Here is a 25,993-nt window from a genome sequence, read left to right as displayed (position 1 = left end):
TGGCATAAAGCTCCTAACTACATTCTCCATGAAAGATGCTCCCTCCAATGCAAATAGAATGTCTCCATTCTATAGTCAGTATCATCTTGAGGAAGAATTGAGATGTATGACATTTATATGAAGAACAAAATCCAAGATGACATGAAAATATCAACGGTGGCTCCTCCCGAGACCTCCAGAGCAGATAAAGAAATGACTCTGAAATTATCTCAAAAGAATACAACATCGATAAACCCTAACGACTGGTAGGCCCAAAAACAACTTCCAAGATGAGTTTGCGACTTACTCTTGTGACAGAACCCAGGTTGTTTTAGAACTTCCACCTCCAAAGCAAAAGAACTTGTGAGGAGCGCTGTTGCGCACCTACTGCTTGACCACCAAGTTAGAATGCCAGATGACCACTAAGTTAGAATGCCATACGACCTGCAAGCCTGCTTTCAGATATCCTCCTGTCTATGGCTGCATCAATGGAGTTCATCTGAAGCAAAATCACACACCAAACTGAAAATCAGAGAGAAACTGCAAAACCTAACTGTTCATCAGAGACGAATCAGACTTTAAGATTTGATTTTCAATGCAAGAGATCAAACTTATCGGCTAAATGGGAAGCTGCTGACCTGTGGCAAGTCTGACTGCATGGTGACGGAAAAAAGATAACAAGAAATGCTACGAATGGGCAAAAGCCCGTCTGCCGTTTTCTCGTTCCACCCAAACCCCCACGCTCGTTACAAAGCATATTAGGGAGAATGAATATCAACGAACAGATTCAAATTTTTGATTAAAGAATGATACATACATTTTCACATGGGCCCGAAGCGAGGTTGAAGAACCCTCGAGTCGATCGCGGCGCTTGTCAGATTTGTAATGCTAACATAAAAGATAATGTAAATACCTACTTGAATCTTTGAATGCCCACGGAATGGGTAGAATTGCTTGCAAAGTGCAGAGGCTGAGAATTGAAGGGAGTACACCATTGCCTCATCAACCAAAATGATTGAAACTAACACTGAAATTTTCTCAGCCCACAGCCACAGCCACAGCCACATCCACATGCAGCCACCTGGCATGTGTGTGAGATATGAGCCATGCATCAAGAAGGTCCACCATGTAGATGAGCTTAAGTGTTCTGTTCATCCGGTGGGCCATACATGAATGGAAACAGCAGAGATGTATTTTAAAATTGCCAAGTTTCCATACTGAATGTGCATGTGTCCCAACTCATAAGTAGACCAGGCCGATTTTTGCTGTGAGAACATCAACATGGTAGGGAACACTTGATGCACAGCTTGATGTCTAGAGGAGCAAGTGGGAACCAACCCTACTAGATTGAATTGGTTCTCAAGGCTAATAGTTGGTTCTGTTCTAAGGCATTCCCTTTCATGAGCTATGCGAGGTTAGACCGTTGACTGAAAGTAAAGGAGTAGGGATGAGTGGCTCTGCTAGCACATAGAAGGCATTTTTTGATAGCACCGCTGAACCAGTTGCCACTCGCTGGTTCCATATCTCCTCCTCTTTCTCACGGTCCCCCTGGAAAAGAGAGATCAATTTTGATATTCCCAATTAACTATCCAGCTGAGTTTGCCCTTGCACTTGTGTTCCAGGGTGGCTAAGCTCATCAGGAATAAGATTGAAGGGCCTAGAATAAGAGATGCTAAAATGGCCCTAAAATCTTCCTTCGTATATTTTAATAAAAAAGGAGCCAGGATCGGCGTCATTAGGTCATACATAATTCGAATTTGAGAAAACCAAGGAGAAAAAGCAGAATCAATAAATAATTGAACACAAGAGAAGCAAAAGATAAGCCTACCTATCCACTTGGATGGATGAGCAAACCAACTTGAAAAATGTATGAGAAGTGAGATAGTTACAACTTACCTGGCTAGTTTCATCATGCACCTGATACTTCGTTAGGGACATTCTTCTTTCCTCCTGCACACATTTCAGAGGTGTTAGACCATGTAGACATTCAACAGTGATTTGAACTGTTTTGACAAAATAGTCACAGAAATCCATTCGAAACATAATGAAATCAGGGGGAGCCAACTGACCATGGACATTGCCTCATCATCCCAAACTAAATAAACTTCATTGGTGGCCGGTTGGGCTGCAGGGGCTTTGTTAGATATCACAGGCGGTGGCCCGATAGAAGGACCGCCGGTATTTGGACCAGAAGCGTACATATGTGAGCCAGTGAATGGTACACCACCTACAACAAATCAGCACCAAGTAAATTCACAAGCACAAAAGAACCAACATGGTGTAGCATTCATGGTTTTTATTGATACATGCAAAATTCATATGACAAGGAAACACAAATCAATGTGACACCTATCCTAATTCCTAACCCCTATTTCACAGGAAATAAACTGCTGGAGAGCTCCCAAAGCATTAGCATTTAGCCCAGGTGGAGTAGGGTTAATGTCAGGTGGGCAGCCGGTTGTAGAACTTGGGCCAAGTTATCATGAGAATTCATATTGCAAATAGGAATTGGCCAAATAGGATCCATGAAGCCAATGCTAACTAGCTGGGACAAAGTCATGATGATTGACAAAAGGGCAATATTTATTTTGAAAGAGACATACATATTAAAAAGACTTCACAATGCAGTTTCCAAATTCACATGATGTTGACAGTACCGTACTTTCTTTTTGTAGGACAGGCACAAGGAAGACATATTTAAGTAGAACTAATCAAGTATGTTCACAATGCCAACATTTGTGATGCAGGACATGAAATTCAAATATGATGTGTAAGATTTTCAGGCTTTAGATCACACTAGTTCAGAAGCAATTACACAAAATTCCACATCCCACACAAAAGTTCGAACACACAATCAAGGGGAATCTTATGCGGATCCAGGCCTACACATGCTAAGGCCGGATCAATCAAAATTATAGACCAAACAAGAATCAGACCAAACAAGAATCAAAGAAAGGTAAATTCATCCACACATGCACAGAAATAATTCTCTCAATCTAAGGGATTCAAAAATTTCAATTCGAGGAACCCTAAGGTTGAAGAAAGGGCATAAAATTGGAGATTTGAATAATTTAGGGTTAGTTTTAGGGATTTTGGGTGAAAGAGGAGTGAAAGAGAGGAGAGAGATGAACCAGAGAAGTACCGCACGTGTGGACAGCAGGCTCACCTGGACGCACGTGTGTGGCTGTCTGGCCGCACGTGTGTGGGGCCCACGAAACTGAAAAAGGACTCCTTGCATGTGGTCGGCTAGGGGAGGCTCACTCTCACACCAAGTGTTGCGAAGATTTACCTCTCGGTGTGTGCGTGGTGCTCCGCCGAAGTTTCAGCCCCTCTTGTGGGCCAAAATCTAAAAATTTGTTGTGGTGGAGAACTTGGGCACAAAAAAAGATAAATCTTAAGAAGGGGGGGCTGTGGAAGATGGTGGATGTGGGGTGGAAGAGATAGGGATGATTCGGAATAGTTATGGCTTCGCACCACGGTAGTTAGCCATTCGAGGAAGGGAGGGTTTCGCACCTAATTAGCTTCTTCAACTTAGAGGGATGGAGAAGAAAAAACGCAAAATTTTATTCATAAGCTTCAATGAAAAAAACTTACATGGGGTTGCCTATTTAGAAAAAAACCCTAAACCCCAAAAGTCGCGCAATGTGCGCACACTATTACTTAGAGACGAAGTAACAAAAATAGCAACTAATCAACACAATCAAAACCGTTCATGAGGTTTCTAATAACGATAATAACCAAAACTCATAATCCTAGATCATCTAGGGTAGTGGGCCACGATCATGAGATCCAATGGTGGAATCCACATGATGATCGGGTCCACTCCAATGCTCCATAGCACAACCTCTTAACTAAGAGGTCCTCCATAGATGTCGTTGTTGATTTAGATTAATAGTGGGGCATTCCTCCTCCTCGAGTACGTGCGTAGGGTGGGGGGCCTGCGCGTGTGCATGATGTCCCCATCAATTTGGACTCTGACTTTGATATAGCACAAGTATATTCCGCAAAAAAAAAAAAAAAAAAAAAGAAACTGGCCTCTTGCAGCTCAATTACACAGCATTTTCACCTTGAAGACATTAGAAGAGAGTTGAATAAGAAGTTGAGCAGCATTCCAAAGTAACGATATTTAATTTTTATGGATAAACTGCCATTTAAAGAAGAAGAAGAAGAAGAAGAAGAAGAAGAAGAGGTGGAGTTGGTGGATCAGCTGCATTATAGTTGCGTGAAGCAACAACAGAATGGTACTAAAAAATGGTTATGTTAAGGCCGCATCGGCCATTACGTAAAAGAAATGGTCAACCAAATTACACGATATGGGGTGAATTAGTCTGTTGTGAAAAAATGGACCATCACGGCCGATATGGGCAGAACTAGCACCATTGTGGAGCTGATATGGCTATTGAGGGGCCATTTAATTTAATTTAATTTAATTTTATACTTTCCAACTTTCTTTTGTTTTTCCACTTATTCTTTTCAACCTTGAAGGAAGCTTAGGAACTAATTTTAAACTAGAGCTACGCCTACATTGAGGATCAAAAGACACATTTGAGAAAGATTTGATTAACTGAAGAGTGGACCATTTTGAGAAATATCAGAAGAAGGGTTAAACAGTCTTTATTTTTTCTTTCATTTTCCACCTTTTTTTTTGTTGTTGTATTTACATGCAACAGGCCTAATACACCAAATCATGCTTGATTCGTGTTTGATTAGGGCCTATTTAGTTGACATTCAGTGTGTCAAGCTAACAGTGCCTGACAGACAACATTTTCACCGAAGAATGGCCCGTTACACCATCAAATACATGTCTGAAACCAAGAGATAATACACAATTGGGATCCTCACGTTTTAAAGAATTTTACCAATAATTTTTTATAAAATTCTTTAGATTTTTGCCCAATGGCTGTATTGGCCAATACGGCCCTTATCGTATCAAGCAGCAAGCTGAATGATACACTGGCATCCACCATTATGTAATACCTAGAGCAACAGATTAGGGTGTGGGAGTGGGGAAGTGTCAGTTTCAAATTGTTAGCGAGTATAAACAAATAGGTAGTAGGAGTATGAATCCAAAATGCAATCCAAAGCAGGGTTGCAACTAGTTAGAGGATTGTGCAACTAAGATCTGGATTCCAGTCCACAACATCGATGCTCAAATCCTTGAACAGCTGAAGATTATCTTGATGATATGCATTGACTGAGGTAGAAAGGAGGAGCAAAAATGTCCGGCAATTGGTTATTCAAAACTGCAAAACAATATTGAAGTACACCAGAAGGGCTTTGAGGCAATTGAAAGGACGTTTAAAGAATTCAAGAGACCTACTTTCCAAAACAACTTCCACCTCTCCTACGACTTGCAAACCATCTCCCTTCCTCTACACATCAATTTTACTACCAAACATTAATGACAATAAAAGTGATTGCTGACACACAAAATAAACTGCTATCATACCAAATAAACGAATGCTACTATAGCAAAGAAGCAGCTTTCTTGCCCATGTAATGGATGCAAATATAACTCTTTCACAGAAGCACAATGCGTGACTGAACAACAAAAAATCATGCCTTTTCTTTTTTCTTTTATTTCTTATTTCTTTTCTTCTTTTTTAGAACACAGGATGAAAACAATTCAAACCTTGGATGCTTGAAGCAGCGTAGATACTTGGCACCGAATTTGTGTCAATTGAGTTCTTAAATTCCGTTGGAGAGGTTGATGGAATGGTTGCTGGAAGTGAAGCTGCTGAAAATGGTGAGCTTTGAGCAGGTGAACTATTATTAGCTGTAATGGGAAATAGAGGCTGTGATACAGGGACAGGAGGTGTTGATGAGGGAAGTCCAGGTGGACTTATTGAAAATGATGGTTTAAGTGTAGGAGTAGAGGTTGACAGAGGTAGATTTGTGTTCTGTATAGGAAACAGAGGCTGTTGTTGTGTCAGCCCCACGTTTGCAGGAGGAGGCATTGAGGCTGCTGGATGTGATGGAAACCAAGGCTGAGGACGAGGAGGAATCTGCCAACCTGAAGCCTGCACCGCTAATGCCGCAGAATTGTATCTGCAGCCAAACAAAAAAATGCTAGTAAGAATTGGTTCATTGTTGTTATCAATGCACAATGAAAAAAGATCATCTATTAGCATTCATACGAGCACGACAAGTTACCCAAGGCAGAAGTTCCTACGTTGCCATGAAAAGAGATCTTTGAAGACTAAAAACCCAGATGATGCACCCAAAACGATATTTAAAAACTTTCAATTAACATAATAGTTTTCGTTTTGTTTCAGCCAGTTCCAGCAAAACTTTTTGTGCCCGAACCTGAAGTGGAACTGAAATTCAAAAGCTCCGATTCCAATATTCTTTTCAGACATTTGGCTAGAACCAACACAGATTTCTGCTGTTGCCTTTTTTTGGTTGATTCCCGTTCTCAGAGCAAGAACTTTCAGATGCTTTAGGGGCATTTCAGGTAAATAACACCCCCCCACCCACCTCAACCATTCAACAGGGATTAAAACAGTATGGAATTCTCTCTGTACACATAGGGGGGAGGGGTTTCTACCTTTCTCTGGAACCAAATATGCAACCAGAGATGGCTTTTCCTTCCATTTTCTCCAGCAGGTCATTCTTGGAATGGTATCAAATCTTGTAGATTTTATTTTTTATTTCTTTTGTAAAGCAACGGAACCTATATTAAACCAACTAACCTACCAAAAAAGGAAGATGAGAGGTTATCCATGGATAAAGAGCAGCATCAGGGCAACATACATCCCCTAAAGCTTAAAAAGAAAGAGAACAAAAGGAAAAGCAGAAGAAACAATTCCATAACACTGGCACTACCCTATTCTGAAAACAAGAGAGCATCAGTCGCAGCTAAAGTCAGAAAATGGAGATTTCAGAAAACACTGGCACTACCCCATTCTGAAAACAATAGAGCACCAGCAGCAATTAAAGTCAGAAAATGGAAATTCCTCTGAACCAGTAGCAATTAAAGTCAGAAAATGGGAATTCCTCTAAAATTTTCTAAAATTTGAAGTTTATAGACTGATTAAAGAAGAAGAAATAGAAGAATTTGTTGATAAGAACAAGTTAGATCCTTCAAACTGGATACTTGGATAAGAAAAAGGGATGCCCCTTCTCTGAGGCTTGAACTCTAGATCTACTGGAATTTTGAACTCTGGGGCTACTAGTTATCTAAAAGTTAAAGTGAATAGTAACAATTGGTTTACAAGCTCAACCTTTTGTTGTCGATCTTCTCTTTTGTTTGGGCTCCAATGCTGCTCAAAATTTAGCCAAGAGATATTCTCATGGGGTCATTTGATTCTCTAATTTTTTCGTATTCAATCAGAGTGTGGATTGAGAGAACTGAAAGGGGTGGCAAAGGGAATAATGCTTTCGAAAGAGAGAAAAAAGTCCATACTTTTATATGTTAGCATATTGTGTTACCTTTACACCATTTAAAACTAGCTGTAATTCTTCAACTGTACACTTGGCGGACTTGTTACAGTTGCCTGATATGTATGATTCTACAGACATGTTTCATCCCTAATGGTGACCCTAGTTTGGATGGGGTCTGGAATTGGATAGCTGTACATCAATGCCAAGTGTGAGGAGAATGAAATCACCACCAATTTTCAAATTGTGCTTAACATAAAAGTATTACAACATTAAACTTTTTTAAGTTTTAAGCTTTAAAATGCACATCCACAGTTCAAGGTCCCTTGGTGTGCTCCCGAATCTGTGGACCGCCTTTTATTCGTGTGGCATGGGGTGAATATTGGTAAAAAGACAACTAGACTTTGGAGGATGGCGATCCTCTCCATCTGGTGGTCTGTCTGGATCGAAAGAAACAACAGATGCTTCGATAATGTTTCAAACTCGATTGATGCTGTCATTTCCACGTCCAAGCGGCTGCTTATCGAATGGGCTTCCCATGTAGACTATTGGTCAGCTGAGGATCTCCGTTTTTTAGGCGTTTAGGGGCTGCAATCTCTGCAGCCTATCTTATCTTCTTTTCTTTCCTTTTCTTTTCTCTTCTTTGTATCTTTTTCTTCTTAATGAAATCGTTATCTTTCAAAAAAAAAAAAAAAATTTTGCACAACCACGGTAGCATATGCTACCTACCCATATGCTAGATAGAGTCTAGTGTATGCTAAGTCCTACACCCAAAATAGCATACGCTACTAGGGAGTTATGCTATTTTGGCACACTAAGTGGCATTGTAGTTATGCTACGGTATGGGCGCTATTTGCAACACCGATCAGGACACTTGAACACCATTATGTTCACCCACACAATCTAGCAGTTCCCCTAACCAAACACCTCTTTTCATCTTTCAGTCCTAACGTTCTATAGCCTAAGCACATATATTATCTTTCCCTCCCCTCCCTTTGCATAAATTCTTTTCTTAAACACAATGGTGTTCCCAAATTCAAAAACGTTCACTGATCTCCAGTTGTGCATCAACATGCGCACACCCCACCTTGGGGCCTGTCCACTCATCAAGCACCTTCACCTCCTGAAGCCTTGAAGATACTAGATCTTGATCACTCAAATCACACGTGATACCAACATGAGTACGCATGCTATACACCTTTCTTCACACTGGATTTACTTTGGTTTCCCCTTTTAATTAAGTCTTTCCTCCATGGTGTGATTTAACAGCTAGTGGGGTGTCACGGCCAAGAACATTTCGCCCCTAGAAATCAATAAAACCCTTCCCAAGGGGGAAGTTTGTGCAAATCCATGCATCAATTACCAAATACCAAAAATGCAAAAGTCCCCAAGTAAATAAAATCATGAAATACGGTTACAATTTCATGCATATAATTACAAAAAGAAGTGCAAAAATGGCTTAAAGAGCAAACCAAAATGTCCAATGAGCATCCATGATAGTTATGTGGAATTATGATAGCTAAATACTATTTATCACAGATTATGACCCCAAATTTGGTTTAGAGACCACATCCCATGTACTTCTAGTACCATTTAATAAATGGATAAACCCACAGTTTCACAAGTTTGGCATATATGGATATCTAATCCAGAGATATCTATTAATTGGCAACCTCATCAATATGCCAATGCCCTAAAAAATGCAACAAACAGGTGCATCTGACCACTCTGTAAAATCCTTTAACCATCCAGAAAAGGTGTGTGCAATTGATGGTTCTTCAATTTCTTTTTTCCCCCCCGACAAATGGCATTGTTATGAACATCCAACCACTGCTACTTGTGGGCTATGGTTTGTCCACGGGCTGTCCTGCCAGTTGAATGGTCAGGATACATCCCCTTGAGAGCAATACAGTGACAATTCACAGAAATTATAATTTTGATTGACGCCTTGCAACTAACACTTAGACATCATAATTCAATTGTGAACAATCACACACAAAAATAAATAAATAACTAAAATAAAATAAAAAATAAAAAAGAGAGAGGACATCTCAAAATATTTAACTGCAGGCAAAGAAAAAGCATACATTGGTTGCATTGCACCATAAGCTGATTGTGGAGGAAACCCCATGCCTAATGTTCCTGGTACAACACCACCAACAAATCCAGCAGACGGAATCTCCACCTTAGCTAACTTTGATGGTGCATCTTCATCTGCAAATCAATTTTGGTGTTAATTGCAAAAACAACTACAATACAATATATGCATCGCATTTAGGAAGTGTCAAATTCAATAGATGACATATATCCCACCAAGTCTGCTGTAACTTAAAAGGTAATGAGCTGTCAGGTAACACTGATCGTATTTTGGTGAAAAAAAGAAAAGAAAAGAAAAGAAAAGAAAAGAAAATATACAAATACAGCATCAATAGAGTAGCATAGTAGCGTAACACAACACAACTAATTCTTAAAATAACGAGTCCAGTTTTTAATAAAGGGGTTGCAGGCTGCAACTGTGCTGAATAAACTGAAGTGTACAAGGATGAAAAAGATGGCAAGAAACAACACATAAGAATAAGGAACAGTGGAGCTATTGTAAAAATTGGGAAACAGATAAACATAGTCAAGGAAGAGCTAGAGCATGGAAAAAAGGGACGCTGTAACAGATTATGGAACACAGTAGAACCAAAGATGCATTGGAAAAACTCTAATTAATGAGATCCCAAAACCAATATGCCTACTCTACTCAATCAAAGAATAGGGGGTTCAAACGAGACAACAGAGGAAACAATGAAACTACAAATACTGTGAATTTTGGCAAATTCTAGATTTATGATGAATAAGTACTGCCCAGCAATTGCCCTCAATACGAGCCATTGTCGGAAAAATTGTGATTCGGGTTGTATTTGACATGTGAGAACATCACTTTCCAACTCAGATGGGCTGAGCAGGTGGCTTAGGCAAGTCATATATTATTCTCAATAAATTGTTAAAACCAACAAAATGCATAATAAATATTTGAAAGAGAAATGATCACATGAAGTCAACTCCAATGGTAAGTTAAGCATGGAGTCAAGCTGTGTTGGGCCCACTGTAATGCGTTTATGACATCCAATCTGCCCATCAGGCCTGCTGGGACATTTGCCCATGGACCAAACAATCAAGCAGATCCAAAAACTCAGATAGCTGCTACCATAGGAAAAAAATGTAAAATAATGTGGCTCACCTGAGTTTTGATAGGCCTGATTTCTTTGTCCCTCAATCCTGGTGGGGCGCACTTGACAAACAAGTTGAGCGTACACACCATGGTGAACCCCACAAAGTCTGGACATTTTCTATAATGGACCGTCCCCTGTGAAACGATCTTCAAGCTGCTTGTATTGTTGATCATGACCTTGATGGGCTTTTGCTCATTTGTACCCCTATGTGTGTAAGACATTGGCACGAAGCCGGTTTCCATTCTCTTCATCCTTATGAGTAGCCAGGATGCGCTCAATGGAAGACAATATGGGATTTTAGACCATCAAACAATGACTCAACATCATTGGCATCTGGTTCCTTGGCTCTTTCCAAAGATAACAACTTCACAAAGTTGTCCAGCACATGATTGCAAGGTGAACCTTGCCCCACACCCATGTAAGTAGCGTGGTTCTGAAAATCAGTATTGGTGGGCTTATCAGCCCACTAAAAAAATTATATGATAATGCGTCGTGTATCGGTATCGGGCCCATATCAGCGGATGCCAGTTTATATCAGACAGATTTTTTTTAGCAAGAAAAAAATAAGAGAGATACTCAAGAATCATTTTTTGTGTTTTGATATGTATTCAATCAAGAATGTGAATAGAAACATTCTTTGGCAAGAATGTTGTATGTCAGGTTGAACTACTATAAGCTGCAATGTTGATTTTTTTTTTTTTTTTGGTATAAATTGTTGATATATGTCATAAATTGATATTATATATTGCTAATATGATTGCCTATCAACTATTGGACTATGCAATGATTCAAATTATAACAGTAAGAGTGTCAAACAACTATAAGTATGGGTATGGTGCCATTGTAAAATCAATACATAAATATATAATTGATATTTTTAGTCCACTCAGTAAAAGCACCAAAATAAAAAGAAAATTTATTAGTGTTACAGACTTAATAAATTAATTACAGAAACACATGAGCACACAAAACAACTAACATTCAATTAAAAAAGACTTATAGAATAATAACATCCAACTTTAATAAATAAACAAACAACAATTTTTATTTTTATTTTTTAAAAAAAGATTAAAAAGAGAAAAAAGAGGTGAAAATTATTACTCATTTCACCAACAAGTCAATAATAAAAACAAACACAAGATTACAGCTATAGATCTAATTATTCATTTTCCCAATCTGATTTTTGAAGAAAAATAAGAAAAACATTAAAAACTACCAAAAAATGTTCTAAAAAATATTTAATCAACCCATGTGTGACATTTGTAGATCTACAGTATTAAAAGACTGATTTTATTTGAAAAAAGGAAAAAAAATTGAAAATTCCACAAATTTCCAGTGTAACAGAAAAAGTTAAGAAAATGCAAAAAAAAAAAAAAAAAAAAAAAAAAACCCCCCCACACACACACAAAATCAAGAACAAATCAAGCATGATTTGAGCGATATGTATTTATAATTTTGTTTCCACTTGGTCCTAGTAACAATTACAAAAAAGGTTTTTCACATTTTTTATTTTTCCCAAATTGGGTACCAAGCTTTCAATCCTTCAATTTCATTCAGAAAAACTAGTTTTCATCCTCAAATCTGTTGTAGATCTGGTCGGAAAAGGCTCCTCATGCATCATCACAGCTTCTATTTGAAAAAAGTTATAAAAAATTCTAAAAATTCCATTGTAAATAGGAAAAAAAAAAGAGAAAAAAAAAATCCCTAAATCAAGAACAAATCAAGCATGATTTGATTGATTTGGGTTTACACTGTTGTTTTGCATTGATTCCAATAAATATTTTGGAAGATTAATCAGAAAGCTTTATGGATTTTTACCAAATCGGGTATCAGGGCTTCAATCCTTCAATTCTACTCAGAGAATCTTGTTTTGATCCTCAAATTTGCAATAGATGCTCTAATCAGTAATGTTCCTAAAACAATCTCTATAAGGAAAAAAAAACTTGAAAGGAGTAGAGAGAAAGGGGAAATTTCTGAAAAAGGAGGTCAGTTGGGGACATTTTAAGCCCGCATCGGTTTGGCCGATAGGGGTACAATGTATCGGGGTCCAATTTAGGGTGGTTTTTTTAGCGTCAAGATGATATGGACCCATATCAAGCATTGGCTTTTGCCAATACTGATATAATATAGGCATATTGGATGATACGACATCGATTTTCCAATCCATGGTAAGTAGTGTCATTATTATGGTTTCTCTTTGACATCTCTTTTGGACTCTTACCACCTTAAGACCATTGTTTTAGGATTCTTTGGTTATTGTGCATGGTAATCATAGGTCATGGATGGTTAGCCAGCAATTCAATATGATAAATAACCTCCAGATTGCTAATCACTTTGTCTATCTGCCATCCATTTGTGTTTCTCATCTGCTCGAAGTGCAAATTGATATACTTCAAACAGGCTCTCCAATGACCCTCTAGCAACTCATTCTAAATGTTCTTCTCGGTCCCTCTACAACAATGAGAAACAGTGGATATCTTTCATACATTGTCAGTTCGCTCACATAGTTCCAGAGAAATTCCTCGCTCTGCTAGAATTATGGTGGATGATGCCTCAAAAAGGTGGGGACATCTTATTCATGTGGTTTTTTGCTCGGACAGAAGCAAAGGATAGTATGGCGCCTCAATCTTATTGCCATTTTACGGATGATATGACTAGAATGCAATAATAGATCTATGACACAAGAACAGGTGTTTCAAAAGCCTAAGTGGCTAGTAGTGGAGTGGGCTACAGTCACAAATGTATTCAAGGGAAGCTCGGTGGAGCTATTTTAGCATAGTTGGGGGCTATGACCCCCCCTTTTTAATAGAAATTTAGTTACACTTAAAAAAATAAATAAATAAATAAAAAATCAATGGAAAATATTTGGGTCAATGCTATCACTAAATTCTTCAAACTCTGTTTCACTCGCTTTGTTGGATCCTCTTAACGAGGCTTACTATGTGCATGGTGCATGCTTAAGGCGCCAAGGCTGTTGATAACCTCAAGGGGTACTATGTGCATGGTGCATGCTTAAGGCGCCAAGGCTATTGATAACCTCAAGTGGTACTATGTGCATGGTGCATGCTTAAGGCGCCAAGGCTGTTGATAACGTCGTGCTCATACCTGTGATTTGCATCTTCTCTACCTGCCACATTAATCCAGGCTTGCCTGGGAGATTGGCATCCAGACTCCATGAATTCATCATGATCATAACTAGCTTGAGGGTTTGTCACAGTTCTCCGACTAGCCTCCTCCACAACATTATTTTGCTACTTAAGTGGAGCCTAACCTTTCAATCACTTGTCACATCATTGACAACAGGTTATCTTCATTATTAGTCACCATCGTAAGACCATATAAATCCTGCTTCTCGTGAGCATGTGATGCCAAAGCTGATAAATTTGACACACAGACCGCATATCATAATCAATAGACATAAAATGTAGCAGTTTCGCCTTCCAATCTGATCATGGGTCGCTAAGACAACAAAAGATTTGGCAGCTAATCTTCCTCTTCTCCTTTAAACTTCTGGAGAAGGTGAATGGTAAGGGTCTTGAGATGGGATAGAGAAACATATGGGTTTTGGGTATGGGATGAGGGACAACTAAGGTTTATTTTTTTGGGTATGTGAATGAAAGAAAATAAATGAGAGAAAGAGGTATGGCATAGGGTGGGTTTTTTGGTATGGGATTTGTGTATGAGAAAGAGGGATGGGTGAGGAAAGAAAGAAATAATAGAAATGAATAAAAATGGAAAAAAGAAGAAGAAGAAAAAAATGATAAAGGAAGAGGAGAAACCTCAATTTGCGAACTTGCTCTAATACCGCTTAATGCAGCCAGAAGTGCAATAAGATGGAAAAGAAACCTAGCAACACATGCTACAAAACATGGTAACACATACCAGACAGCAACTTATGCAAAGAGGTAACACTTTCTCAATCTTCTCAATATTCAAGCGCTCTTAAGGAGTTGCAAGTCCCCAAAGGGACTTGTATAGTTTACAAAACATATTATAAAAAAAGGCTAATGAAAAGACAAGAATACCCTCCTTGATGATCTCTCTCCCTAGAAGCCCATGAGGGAGATGTTGGTCCTCTCTTCTCTCTCTCTTCTTTTTTTTAGTAATGCAAAAGGAATAACTACAAAAGGAGTTGTACTTCCCCTAAGGGACTTGTATAGCTTTCAAAACATTCAAAAAAAAAAAACCCACTAACGGTAGTTGAAAAGACAAGAATACCCTCCTTGATGATGCGCCCTCTAGAAACCCATAAGTGAGGGTGACATTGGTCTTTTATCTTTTGAGTTGGGACTTGGGGTCGAGAAGGGTTTAAGGTGGAGGGATGGATGAAACCACCATTTAAAAGAGAGAGGTGTGTGTGTGTGTGTGTGTGTGTGTGTGTGTGCATGCGGGGGGGGGGGGGGGCGGAATCAGGCCACATTCTGCTTGAGTCGAATCTTAAACAAAACGATTTCAATCCCACCTTTGTATCCCTTTTTATATGAATCCTACGATTTACGATTCAAATTATACTTTTGTTTTCTTCTATTTTAAGCTTCACTCGTCTTTCATTTTATGTTTTTAAATTGGTGGGGTCTTTAAGAATCATTCAGAAAAAACTTTTAAAAAAACAAGAATCATTTAGAAAAGGTAAATTATTTTATTTTGTTCTTTATAAGAGATTAAATGATACATATTCCCTTCAGTGAAATCATACCCCCCCTTTTTTAACGATTTCTTACTTCATAACGGGTTGAAATACCAAATTGATGCATGACTTTTCTGGAATGTTTTTATGGATGGTTACGGTCATGTTGACTGATATGTATTGTGGAATGATGGTTAGAAATCAAAATAAATTTTTTTGTCAGTCTATGAAATCAAATGCCGCTTTTCCAATGCAATCCTACACTCAAGAAAGGTAACAAGAACATAAATTACAAAAGGATCCTTATCTGTTTTTTAAGGAAATTTTCTTGAAAGACAAAAAAAGAAGAAGCAAGGATAAGAATCATTTAATTTTTAAGTAATACCGTGTCATGATATGTTGAAGTTTTTAATTTTTTTCTGATTTATTTATATTTTTCATATTTATAAGAAAATCAGAAAAAATCTTATGATTTGTGATTCGATATGATTGAACCCCTATTACGATTTGCGATATGCTAAGGATTTTGAAAACATTGGGATGCGCAAGCCAATCCGCCTACTCCTGAGTAATTTGATTTGAAGTACTTTGGTCTTCCAAACCTTTTGAACAAGTCAAAATTTGTCACACTTGCATCGCATATTTCTAACTTCAACAATAAGCATGAACCTAGTAGGTTCCAGATTCAACCCAATAATATCCAGCAGCATCTCATCGCCGTTATAAAATAAAATAAAAAAAATCTACCTTTTTTCTTTAGATTAACTCTTTAATGAATAATATCCAGCAGTATCTCCGTCTCTCCCTAATCTTCCTGTTTCTCACCCAGACCTCTAATCCACACCCTTGATGTATCTAAGGTGGTTTATGCCTCTATTTCTTGTATCGCTCACTTTTTGCTAGTTTACAGATGTCTCTCTCCCTCTCTAGTGTTTAATCTACATAAAATTCATCCTATACCCTTGGCGTTATTGCTTTCTACACTTCCAATCATACAATCACACATACAAATAAATATATATCAGTTATACACGTGTTGACACCCAACATGACTCTAAACAAGACAATGATAAAGGAAAATAGAGTCTCATTAGCAACAAGATGCAAATGCATTTTGGGCTCATCCAACCCGAACAAAATAGATCTAAGGAATATTACCATGATCCCCATAGTGAGCTGCTAAAATTTCTGGAGGGATTCCTTGCATCCCAAAAATTTCGATTTCAGTTGATTCTCTGTCAGGTTTAGCATTTGGCACCCTGGAATGATTATTAGATCAAATGGAATCAGTGCAAGAAATAATGTTGTAAGCATAAATAATATGGCAATAACTGAACAAGACTATGGAAAAATATATTATGCATGCCAAATCTCAAAAACCCAAATCATGAACTTGGAGTCGAACCTTGTCGAATCAAACAATGGTTGGTTCGTTACTCCTTGTTGAGTTAAGGTTTTCTTTCAAATTGACTTGGTAAAGTACCTCAAACAAAAGTTCCCTAGAACTAGGCCAAACTAATTTTGTTGAAAGTCTAAGCAATCGACTGAGTTTATGTGCTGGCACATCTTGGGTTTTCGATCAATTCAAGCTCAATTTACCGAGTCAGGTCCATTTTTATGGCATCTCAATAAAATCTGATTTACGTTCTTATAGACAATTAGCGTATTATATGTAAACATTGTTTAGATAAGTACCAACATGTAGATATTGAATTTTTTTATATATCAATAACAATGAAAAGGTCCTATTCAAAAGAGACTAACTATTGATATTATGATAATCACAATGCATAAATATTGGTCACTCTAAATGGATCAATCTTCTTGTTGTCGACAGCAGAAAAAAGGTTTTGTCTGCTCTCTAGCTCCTTTTTTTTGGCTTGGTTTTCTTTTTTGGGTGACCTATAGTTTTCTCAGTTGGAGGAATGTTTTTGTTTTATGATGTGGCTCATGGGTTCAAGCCTACTTTGTTTTAGTTTCTCCTGCCCTTACAAAATCTCCATTACCAATCAAAAGATAGAGGTCCACAAAGGCTGGGCTAGACTGTCCATGTGTATAAAAGCACAGGAGGAGGGGTACACTCAAAACTTAAGCTAACCATGGAGTAGTTGAGAATCTGCCTAATTTAATAGAAACTATTGAACTTGTCACATTACCAGTGATCAAGTCAATTTAGCCACAGAAATGGGATCACCATCATTGCCATTAGCATAAGATTGACTCATATTTGCACCTTCTCATGCCATTTTTGAAGATCAAATAATGCAAAGATTTGATTTTTGAGGGACTCACTCACAACTTGGACTGCATCTCCCTACATACAACAAAATGTCCCTCCATTGCCTAGAAATGCATAGATCAAGGATATGAATTGAAATGGATTTGTTGTTTTCAAAGGAAAGCAAACGAGGTCGATAATTCTCTTGTGAAAGAGAGGAGTGACAAGAGGTTCACTTGCTATTGGTATGGTGCCTCTTCCATAATGGTGTATTATTATCTTCTTCTTTAATAAAGCATTGGTTTATCACTTGAGAAAATATGAATGAAAGAAAGAAGGAAAATGATTTGAAATAAATGGAAAGCTTTCTTTCTTCTAGTGTCTAAGATTTCACAAAAATCAAAATTCACTCTTACAAGTGCTAAATGCAAGTGAAAGATGAGAGGCCTTCATAGTGAGATTCTGAAACCGCACAGGCTTGGTTCAACCAAGCTTGAATACAATAACTATTTTAAAGCACACAGTTTCTTGAGATCATTTAAGGGTTCAACTAAGAGGGCTTGAATACAATAATTATATTAAAGCACACAGTTGCTTGAAGATCATATAAGGGTTCAAATAAGAGGACTCTCAGGTCATTATAATATTGTGTTCATATGGTAGAGTAAATTGGATCTCTCCTCTCGATCCTTTAGGAAGAACCATCCAGCAAATTCTTTTCACAATAACGAGCTGAAGGAATATCATTGTATCCATTCCAAAATCTTTCCATTTCATCTAATACCTCATAGAGAAAAAAAATATATTAATAACATCATCATCATCTAAGGCTTATATGCTATGCCAACTAATTCCAATTGTGGTTGGCTGCATGAATCTTGTTCCGCTATTCCACTCTATCAAGGGCATTATCCCCAGTCAAAATATAAGTCATCAATCATTCTTTAGTATCTCCACCAATGTCCTTTTGAGCCTTCTCCTTGCCCTTTTATAGCCTTCAACTTAACGCACTCCTAACCGGCACAATTCTTGGTCTTCGTTAAACATGGCCAAAACAACTAAGTTTACTTCCTCTCATCTTATTACCTATGGGTGCTACTTCCAAATTCCCTCAAATGATTTCATTTCTAATTCTATCCTCCCTTCTCTTGCCACCCATCCATTTCAACATCCTCATATGAAAATGTTGTTCCTTGATTGCTCAACATTTTCCATAAAGCATGGCTGGTTTCATAGCTATCCTATAAAGATCTCCCCTTCAATTTGGTTGGGTACAACGATCACATAATAAAACTCTACAAGCGCTTCTCCACTTCATCCACCTTGCTTTAATTTTATGAGCAATATCCTTTCATGAGTTACTGACACAAGGTATAAAAAATGGTAATTTTTTTGGGTATTTCTTGGTCAATTTTAACCAAGTCCTCATTTCTCTTCTTTCAGGAAATAAAAAATAAAAAAATCCTCATTTCTTTTCTTTTTCTTTTTTTGAAAGATAACTAATTCCTCATTTCTAATCCTATTGTTATTAAAATTGCATTCCACATAAAAACCTTTAGATTATAAAGCATCCCCCTCCATAGTTCTAATTTTGCTTTTTTTATGTCATCAATCAAAACTATATCATTTCAAACAACATACACCACAGGATCTCTTCCCACAAATGCATCAATAACCTGTCAATAGCCAATGCAAAAAAGATACGTATTCAATGCCGACACCTAGTGTAACCCTACAATAACTAGAAACTCACTTGTCTCTCCACCAATGTTTTCCGTATCGTTATTGTGTAATGTATCACACCTTTGGGATACAGATACATATTGGTTATTGAATGGGATATATCGGTTGTATCGCATAATGTATCGTTGTTGTCGGGAAATGTGGGAAAACATTGGGAAATTCGTTGAATTTTTCAATGAAACTTCAGGGATTGCTTAAAAAGACATCAATACACACTTGGAAATCAAAACATCACAGGAAAAAAAAGTGCACATAATAATTCCCCTTTGTATAGGGTCCTAATCTATGCGTTGTCTAACTGAACCAATGTAAGTATATTCAAAGTCAATTCATATAATTTACAAATCTCTCAAAAATATAATTTACAAATGCAAGAAGACATGTATGGAATACAAGCAATATATTCAAAAGCAAAAGTGGAAAATTGGAAAGATATACGTGAATGATGTGTGGTTGTGGCTTAGACCCACAGAGTTGTTCATACATTAGGAGTGGAATTTTAAGAGAAAAAAAAATAATTTTGAAATGTGCTTGGATAAACAAAAAGGACCTAAATTGGCTTGGATCTTCATTCTGACTAGAAATTTGTGTTTTTCTTCAAAGGGATTCGAGAAGGGTCGAAATCCACAATAGATCTATTTAGAAGTGGAGAGGAATCAAGAAGGCTTGGATCTTCATTCTGACTTGAAATTTGTGTTTTTTTCAAAGGGATTCAAGAAGGGTCGAAATCCACAATAGATCTATTTAGAAGTGGAGAGGAATCAAGAAAAAGATATTTATAATGGATTTTTTAAGTTTCTGAAGAAACCCCCAGATTTCTCATGTTTATGTGCGATATCGAAAATTTTATAAAAGGGATTGGTTGCGATACTTGCAATGTTATGCGGTATATTGCAATCATGGTAATGAATATCGATATTGGGAGCCATATCGGCCCGGCCAAAAAATGATATGACATGGGCGTTGCGTATCGATATTGGTCAGTATCAGGCCATAGTAGCGCGTATTAGTCAAATAGAATTTTTAAGCCAAAGAATTATGGAAATTATCAGGGTAAAAAAGAGAGAATCCTCTCTCTCTCTCTCTCTCTCTCTCTCTCTTTGTATTTTGGACATGCAATGATGGTGTATCTGTCTGTTTGATCCATTGAAGGTCAACTAAATGGGCCCTAATTGAACACAAATCCATGTTGGATTTGTGGATTTGTGTTCAATTAGGGCCCATTACATTGAAATACAACAAAAAGAAGATATATATAAATATATATATAAAGAGAAGGTTTACCTTTCTTTCCGATTTTCCCCATAGTGGTCCACTTTGCTTCAATTTATTAAATCCTATTCAAATAATTTGTTTTGATCCCAAAATGAGTCTAAATCTAGACTAAAGTGAGTTTTTAAGCTTCCTCTATGATTTAAATGATAGAAGAAGAGGAGACATGAGTGAAAAAAAATGGGAAAAAAATAAAATTGGGCTTTTATTAGGTTTATTGGCCCCTTATTAGTGCCGATACACCTTGTATTAGCTGATAGAGGCCAATATTGGTTGGTCGTTTCATATCGCGCTGATACGACCTTGTATCGTGTATCATTTTGTTGTGTTGACACAGATAGTACGGCCATATTGATCAATGCGATACCGATATTCAGATATATGATTGCAATATCATGTGATATCTTCTGCGATACGAAGAATTTCAGATATTACCTTGGGGTTTCTAGTGTTTTCAGTATCTTACGATATCACTGGTATATCCCACGATATATTAGTTATCCCGACTATGCGAGACGAAGCCCACCTTTATAGTAGATATCATGATTCACGATATCCTGCGATATATCCACACTCCCTCTTCATAAATTCTTAATGTAACGTGCAATATATCGATATCGAAAGGAATAAAAGGAAACCGATGTTGTTTTGTTTGGAAAATCCTTAAAAAATCACAAAAAAAAAACTTCTTTTTAATACATTGTAAGATGATTTCAACTAGACCACTTTAGTTTGTTGAAAGAAAATCTTCGAAATTTCTCCGAAATCACAATCGGGGGTTGGATTCTAAAATGTATGTGTTTTTTTCGTTTTGATTCATTTTTATATGTTGAAAATAATGTCAAATGGTAAGAAATCCATGATTCTTCATGTTTTGCATGAAAAATTATGGATTTGGAGCTTCAATTTTGAGATTTGGGGAAGATGGGCCAAGTTGAGGAAAGTTGGGGAAAAATCAAAATTTTCCAAATCGGCCAGAATCTTAGTGTCCAAACACAAAATCAAACATATATATAACGTGGTCTAAACATTCTTAGCAATTTGGGGATTTTTAGGAAAATTTTTAATTTAAAATTAAAAAAATCAATAAGTCTATATTCAGTTTTCTACTTCTTCTTTTTCTTTTGAATGTAATGCTTGTGTTTCCATAAATGTCTTCTTACATTTATAAATTTTATGAATTGACTTTGAATATAGTTGCATCAGTTCAATCAGATAGTGCATAGATTAGAATTTGTATGAAAGAAACTTCTTATGTGCACTTGTTTTTTGTGACTTTAAAAAAAAATAAAAATAAAAAAATTCTACGTGTGTATTGGTTTTTTTTTTTTTTTTTTTTTAAACCTAAAGTTTCATTGAAAAATTCGACCAATTTTCCAATGTTTCCCCATGATTTCCGACAACAACAATAAATTATGTGATACAACTGATGCCCGTGCGAAAACTGATATGTATTTATATCCCAAGGGTGCGATACATTATGCAACAATAATACGAAAAACATTGGGGGTTTCATAGTGCCTAGGTGGGATACAAGATATATTGATTGATATCGTCTATATTGAAAACACTGTTCTCCACTAGTGGTCCTCACATTTATTGTTGCTCCTTTGCAAGTTATCCTTACTCATGTCAACGTTTCTTCTTAAGAATCATTTCCTTCCCAACACCTACCAAACTACCTCTCTTAAGACCCTATCGTATGCTTTCTCTAAGTCAATAAAGATCATGTGAAAATCCTAACCCTCCCTATATTTCTCCATCAGTTGTCTACGAGAGAAAATAGCCTCAATAGTTGGCCTTCTTGGCAATATATCCAAACTGATTTTTTGATACATTCGTCTCATGCTTAGTCTTCACTCAATCACTCTCCAAAAGTTTCATAGTATGACTCATAAGTTTAATCCCACAATAGTAGGAGCAACTCTCTATCTCCTTTATTCTTCTGAATAAGTACCATGGTATCTTTCCTCCATTCGCCTAGCATTTTCCTCGATCTTACGATCATGTTGAACAACTCTAGCAACTAAAATAATTCAATATATATTGTGCACATCCAAACCTCTATTTGAGCCTTTCTTGCCACCATTGTTCTCAAAACTTCATACACTTTAGATGACCCAATCTTAGGGAAGTATCTACAGTCACCAACCTCATTTGAGTTTACTATTTCTTCTATCCTCAAACTCTCTTAAAGTGATTGTCATTTACTAAGTTCTGGAAATTGTTTCTTCACCTTTCGTTAATCATATCGTCCTTTACCAATATGTTATCACTTTTAATGCATCTAACATGATCTAGTCTTACCCTTTCTCTCCCTATCATTTCTAAAAGTTTGAAGACATCTTTCTCACATTTTATTGTCCCCAACATAGATCACTATCATATGCCTCAAGTTTAGCCTCCCCACTTTCGTAGCATTCTTCTTGACATTTTTATACTCTTCTAAAATTTTCTCATTTTTTGGTCACTTGTCAAGCCTTGTAATTCATTCTTGATAACAGACTCTAAAACTTCTTCCGCCACTTTCTTGATGTACTCTGCCATCTCATACCATATAACATTAAATTCTTCTTCAACATTCCATTTTACTTCTTTTTTTAGAGAACTACAATCTATTAGAAGCACGCTAAAAAGTGCAAAAGAATACAGCCCAAAACTCTACAACCCAAAAAAGATGAGATAGGCAGATTTAACCGCCTTTACGTAAGAAGCCCATCCTAAGACATTACATTTAATTTTCCTAATGATCTCTTGAAGCAATGAGACCCTATTCTGGAAACAATGCCTATTACGATCCCCCTAAATATGGACCAAAACAGGCAATCTCCACACAACATTCCCAACTTTCCCCACCCATCTTCCATGCCAAGCCCACAAAAGACCAGCAACAGACTTCCACATCACCCAAGCGATATGAAAAGCATATAGCAAGTGGTCCCACACCTTTTGAGCAAAGGTGCAATGAATGAAGAGGCTGTCCAATCGACTCTGCATCTCCCATGGATATCAAACAGATGTTGGGGAGGACAAGAGATCTTCTTTGTAAATTATCGATACACATCACTCATTCAACTTTCCTTCTTGCATCAATTTATTACTAAACAGAGTTGTTTTCTCTTCTTTTAAATTCCACCAACTCATTTTTTGGCACCTATTAATTTCACTCCCTCTCCACAAGCTCTTGATGCAAAAATCCGTAAAACATTAACCTATATTGCATAGTTAAGCTCTCTCCTAATAACCTTGCAGCCTTTACATATTGATCATCATTAAGTGTTCCTTATGCATTCCTATGTAGAAAGAAATTTATTTGGCTTGTATATGATCCATAATTTAAGGTTATTCAATGCTCATCTCTCTTTTCAAAATATGTGTTTGCTAGAATAACCTTTTTTTAAGGTCATATGCCATGGAAAAATCAAGGATCGATAAATGATATGGATATTGTACAATATAAATTCCTTTTTTTGCACATGCTAATAAAAGCAAGCTTTTTTTTTCTTTTTCTTTTTCTTTTAATGGCTCTGATACAAGAGACCTTCAAATTACTAGATACAAATATCAATATCGTGGCATCTCTTATTAATGACAAGTTCTCAATTTACTTGGGCAAACCATGCATATTTCCAGAAAATAACATATAAAATGAAAAAGACACCATATAATGAATCGAATGGTTCCTAATCCAGGATATGCATAGTACCATCAAGATTTCAGTATGTACTGGGGTGGTCCATGGTTAAATAATCCAGACCAACAATCTGATGGAACCTGCATATGGATGGATCATGTTTTTTTTAAAAAAAATCTTAGATTGGAAGATCCTGGCTATCCGTTCTTCTACATTTCTTCAGATGAATATGGATCATCGCAGTAGATCATTTCTTAGGAATTCGGATTGTCCCACAAAGGAAACTTTTTGGGGGTTCCCATCCACTGTGAGGACATCAGACCAAAAGTCTCAATCAACGAACAATGGGCCTCACTTTTACAAACTGAAAAAACCACAGATGCTATCGAGCATCAGTCAATTCCTCAAGAGAATAAGACCATTGAGGAATTAGATAACCCTCGCTGCAAGGATATGCTCAACACTCTTTAGCCATGAGTTTGTACAACCAGGGGCAGTTGCTCTGTGATCAAGACCATTGATCTGGTGGATGGAATTTCCCAGAAATCTCCCAGACTCGAATAAGGAAACCAGTCAGTCCTTGGTCCATCTCCCGTTCAATGTGGACGGCTCTATTTTCTCCTTAACAGTCTATTTAAACACTGCTGATCAAAGGGTCACCCCCTAATCCATGGTGTGGCCAATCATATCAACGTTCTAGATCATCAAATCATGTAGATAACGATGACAACAATGCACACAAAAAAAAAAAAAAAAAGGAAAAATCTTTTTTTTTTTTTTTGGAAGGGCATTAGTTCTAGGGTTTTGGAAATCGAACTGAGGAGGGACGTACTTAGTAACGCTCTCCTTGTGGACCTGGAGGACGTGGATGGCCATTCCTCCGGCAGTCGAGAGCTTCTTGTGGCACACGTGGCATTTGAAGTGCTTCGCCTTCTGATGCTGCACCAATATCTTCTCGTCATCAAACTCCCGGTCGCAGTAGTAGCACCACACCTTCGACGCCCGCTTCTTCTTCTTACCCATCTCTCTCTCTTCCGATTCTCTGCTTTTCTCAAATTTGGAGTAGGAGGAATTATAGTTACGAGGTTAGGGTTAGGGTTTCCCTTCTTTACCTTTTCGTTTTGGTCGCTGGAGATGGTATTCGGGTTTCGTTCCTAGTGAGAATGGAATAGAAACTAGGTTTAGGGTTTTACCTCCGGTCGAGGTCTTCGGTCTCCAGCAACAACGAAGAAGCCAATCCGTCTCTCTCTCTGTTTTATTGGGAAGCGGATGGCGTCCGGCACCCGCCTGGACGATAATCCGTACAGGCATGGCTCTGTGGGGCCCACCTTGATGTATGGCTTTTATCCATGCCGCCCACCCATTTTGCCAGATAATTTTAGCCTACGAACCGAAGAATTAGACAGATCTGATGCTCAAGTGAACTACACAGTGGGAATTGAACGGCCACCATTAAAATTCTCTCGGCAGCCGTATAAGTTATGATCAATCTGATATTTGCGTTTTCTCTTCGTCTAGACCTTCTGAAGAGGTTGGATGGCTAATAATCATAACGGGGGTCGTCATTATCACTGCTACTTCATATGGTGTGGTCCAGTTGAGCCTTGGATCTGCCTTATTTCCCGATTGATACTGTAAAATGATCCAGAAAAATGGATGGACGGCGTGGATAAAACCCATATAGTATGGTGGACCCGACATATAGGGCAGGACGCAAACCGGTTCCCTTCTTTATCGAAAGAGGTCTTTGCGAAGCACACGCGCCCGTATCAGACACTCGATCTGCAGGCCGCCACGCATATGCATATGATCCGCACCGTCCATCAGGTGGATACCAAATTTTAGATGCTCCGGCCAAAAGATATGTTCGTCCATTCATCAGGTTGGCCACAGTTTACCAAAAAGGAAATGGAGGCAACGTT

The 25,993-nt window shown here is 37.6% G+C and overlaps 1 protein-coding gene across 1 annotated transcript; it reads right to left on the bottom strand.

Moving 5' to 3' along the window:
- Positions 1–25,542, bottom strand: LOC131221096 (protein SUPPRESSOR OF FRI 4). The gene is made up of 7 exons (XM_058216209.1): positions 24,904–25,542; positions 16,363–16,463; positions 9,447–9,573; positions 5,612–6,027; positions 2,049–2,206; positions 1,876–1,929; positions 1–478 (listed from the first exon to the last, which is right to left on the bottom strand). The coding sequence occupies exons 1-7, from the start codon at positions 25,092–25,094 to the stop codon at positions 407–409; spliced, it is 1,119 nt and encodes a 372-aa protein (XP_058072192.1). The 5' UTR covers positions 25,095–25,542; the 3' UTR covers positions 1–406.
- Between the last annotated feature and the right edge of the window lie 451 nt (positions 25,543–25,993).

The sequence above is a fragment of the Magnolia sinica genome, chromosome 12 (genome assembly GCF_029962835.1).
Source record: "Magnolia sinica isolate HGM2019 chromosome 12, MsV1, whole genome shotgun sequence".
NCBI classification, from domain to species: Eukaryota; Viridiplantae; Streptophyta; class Magnoliopsida; order Magnoliales; family Magnoliaceae; genus Magnolia; species Magnolia sinica.
Note: the sequence above shows the minus strand (reverse complement) of the source record. Positions and strands in the feature narration are given on the sequence as shown.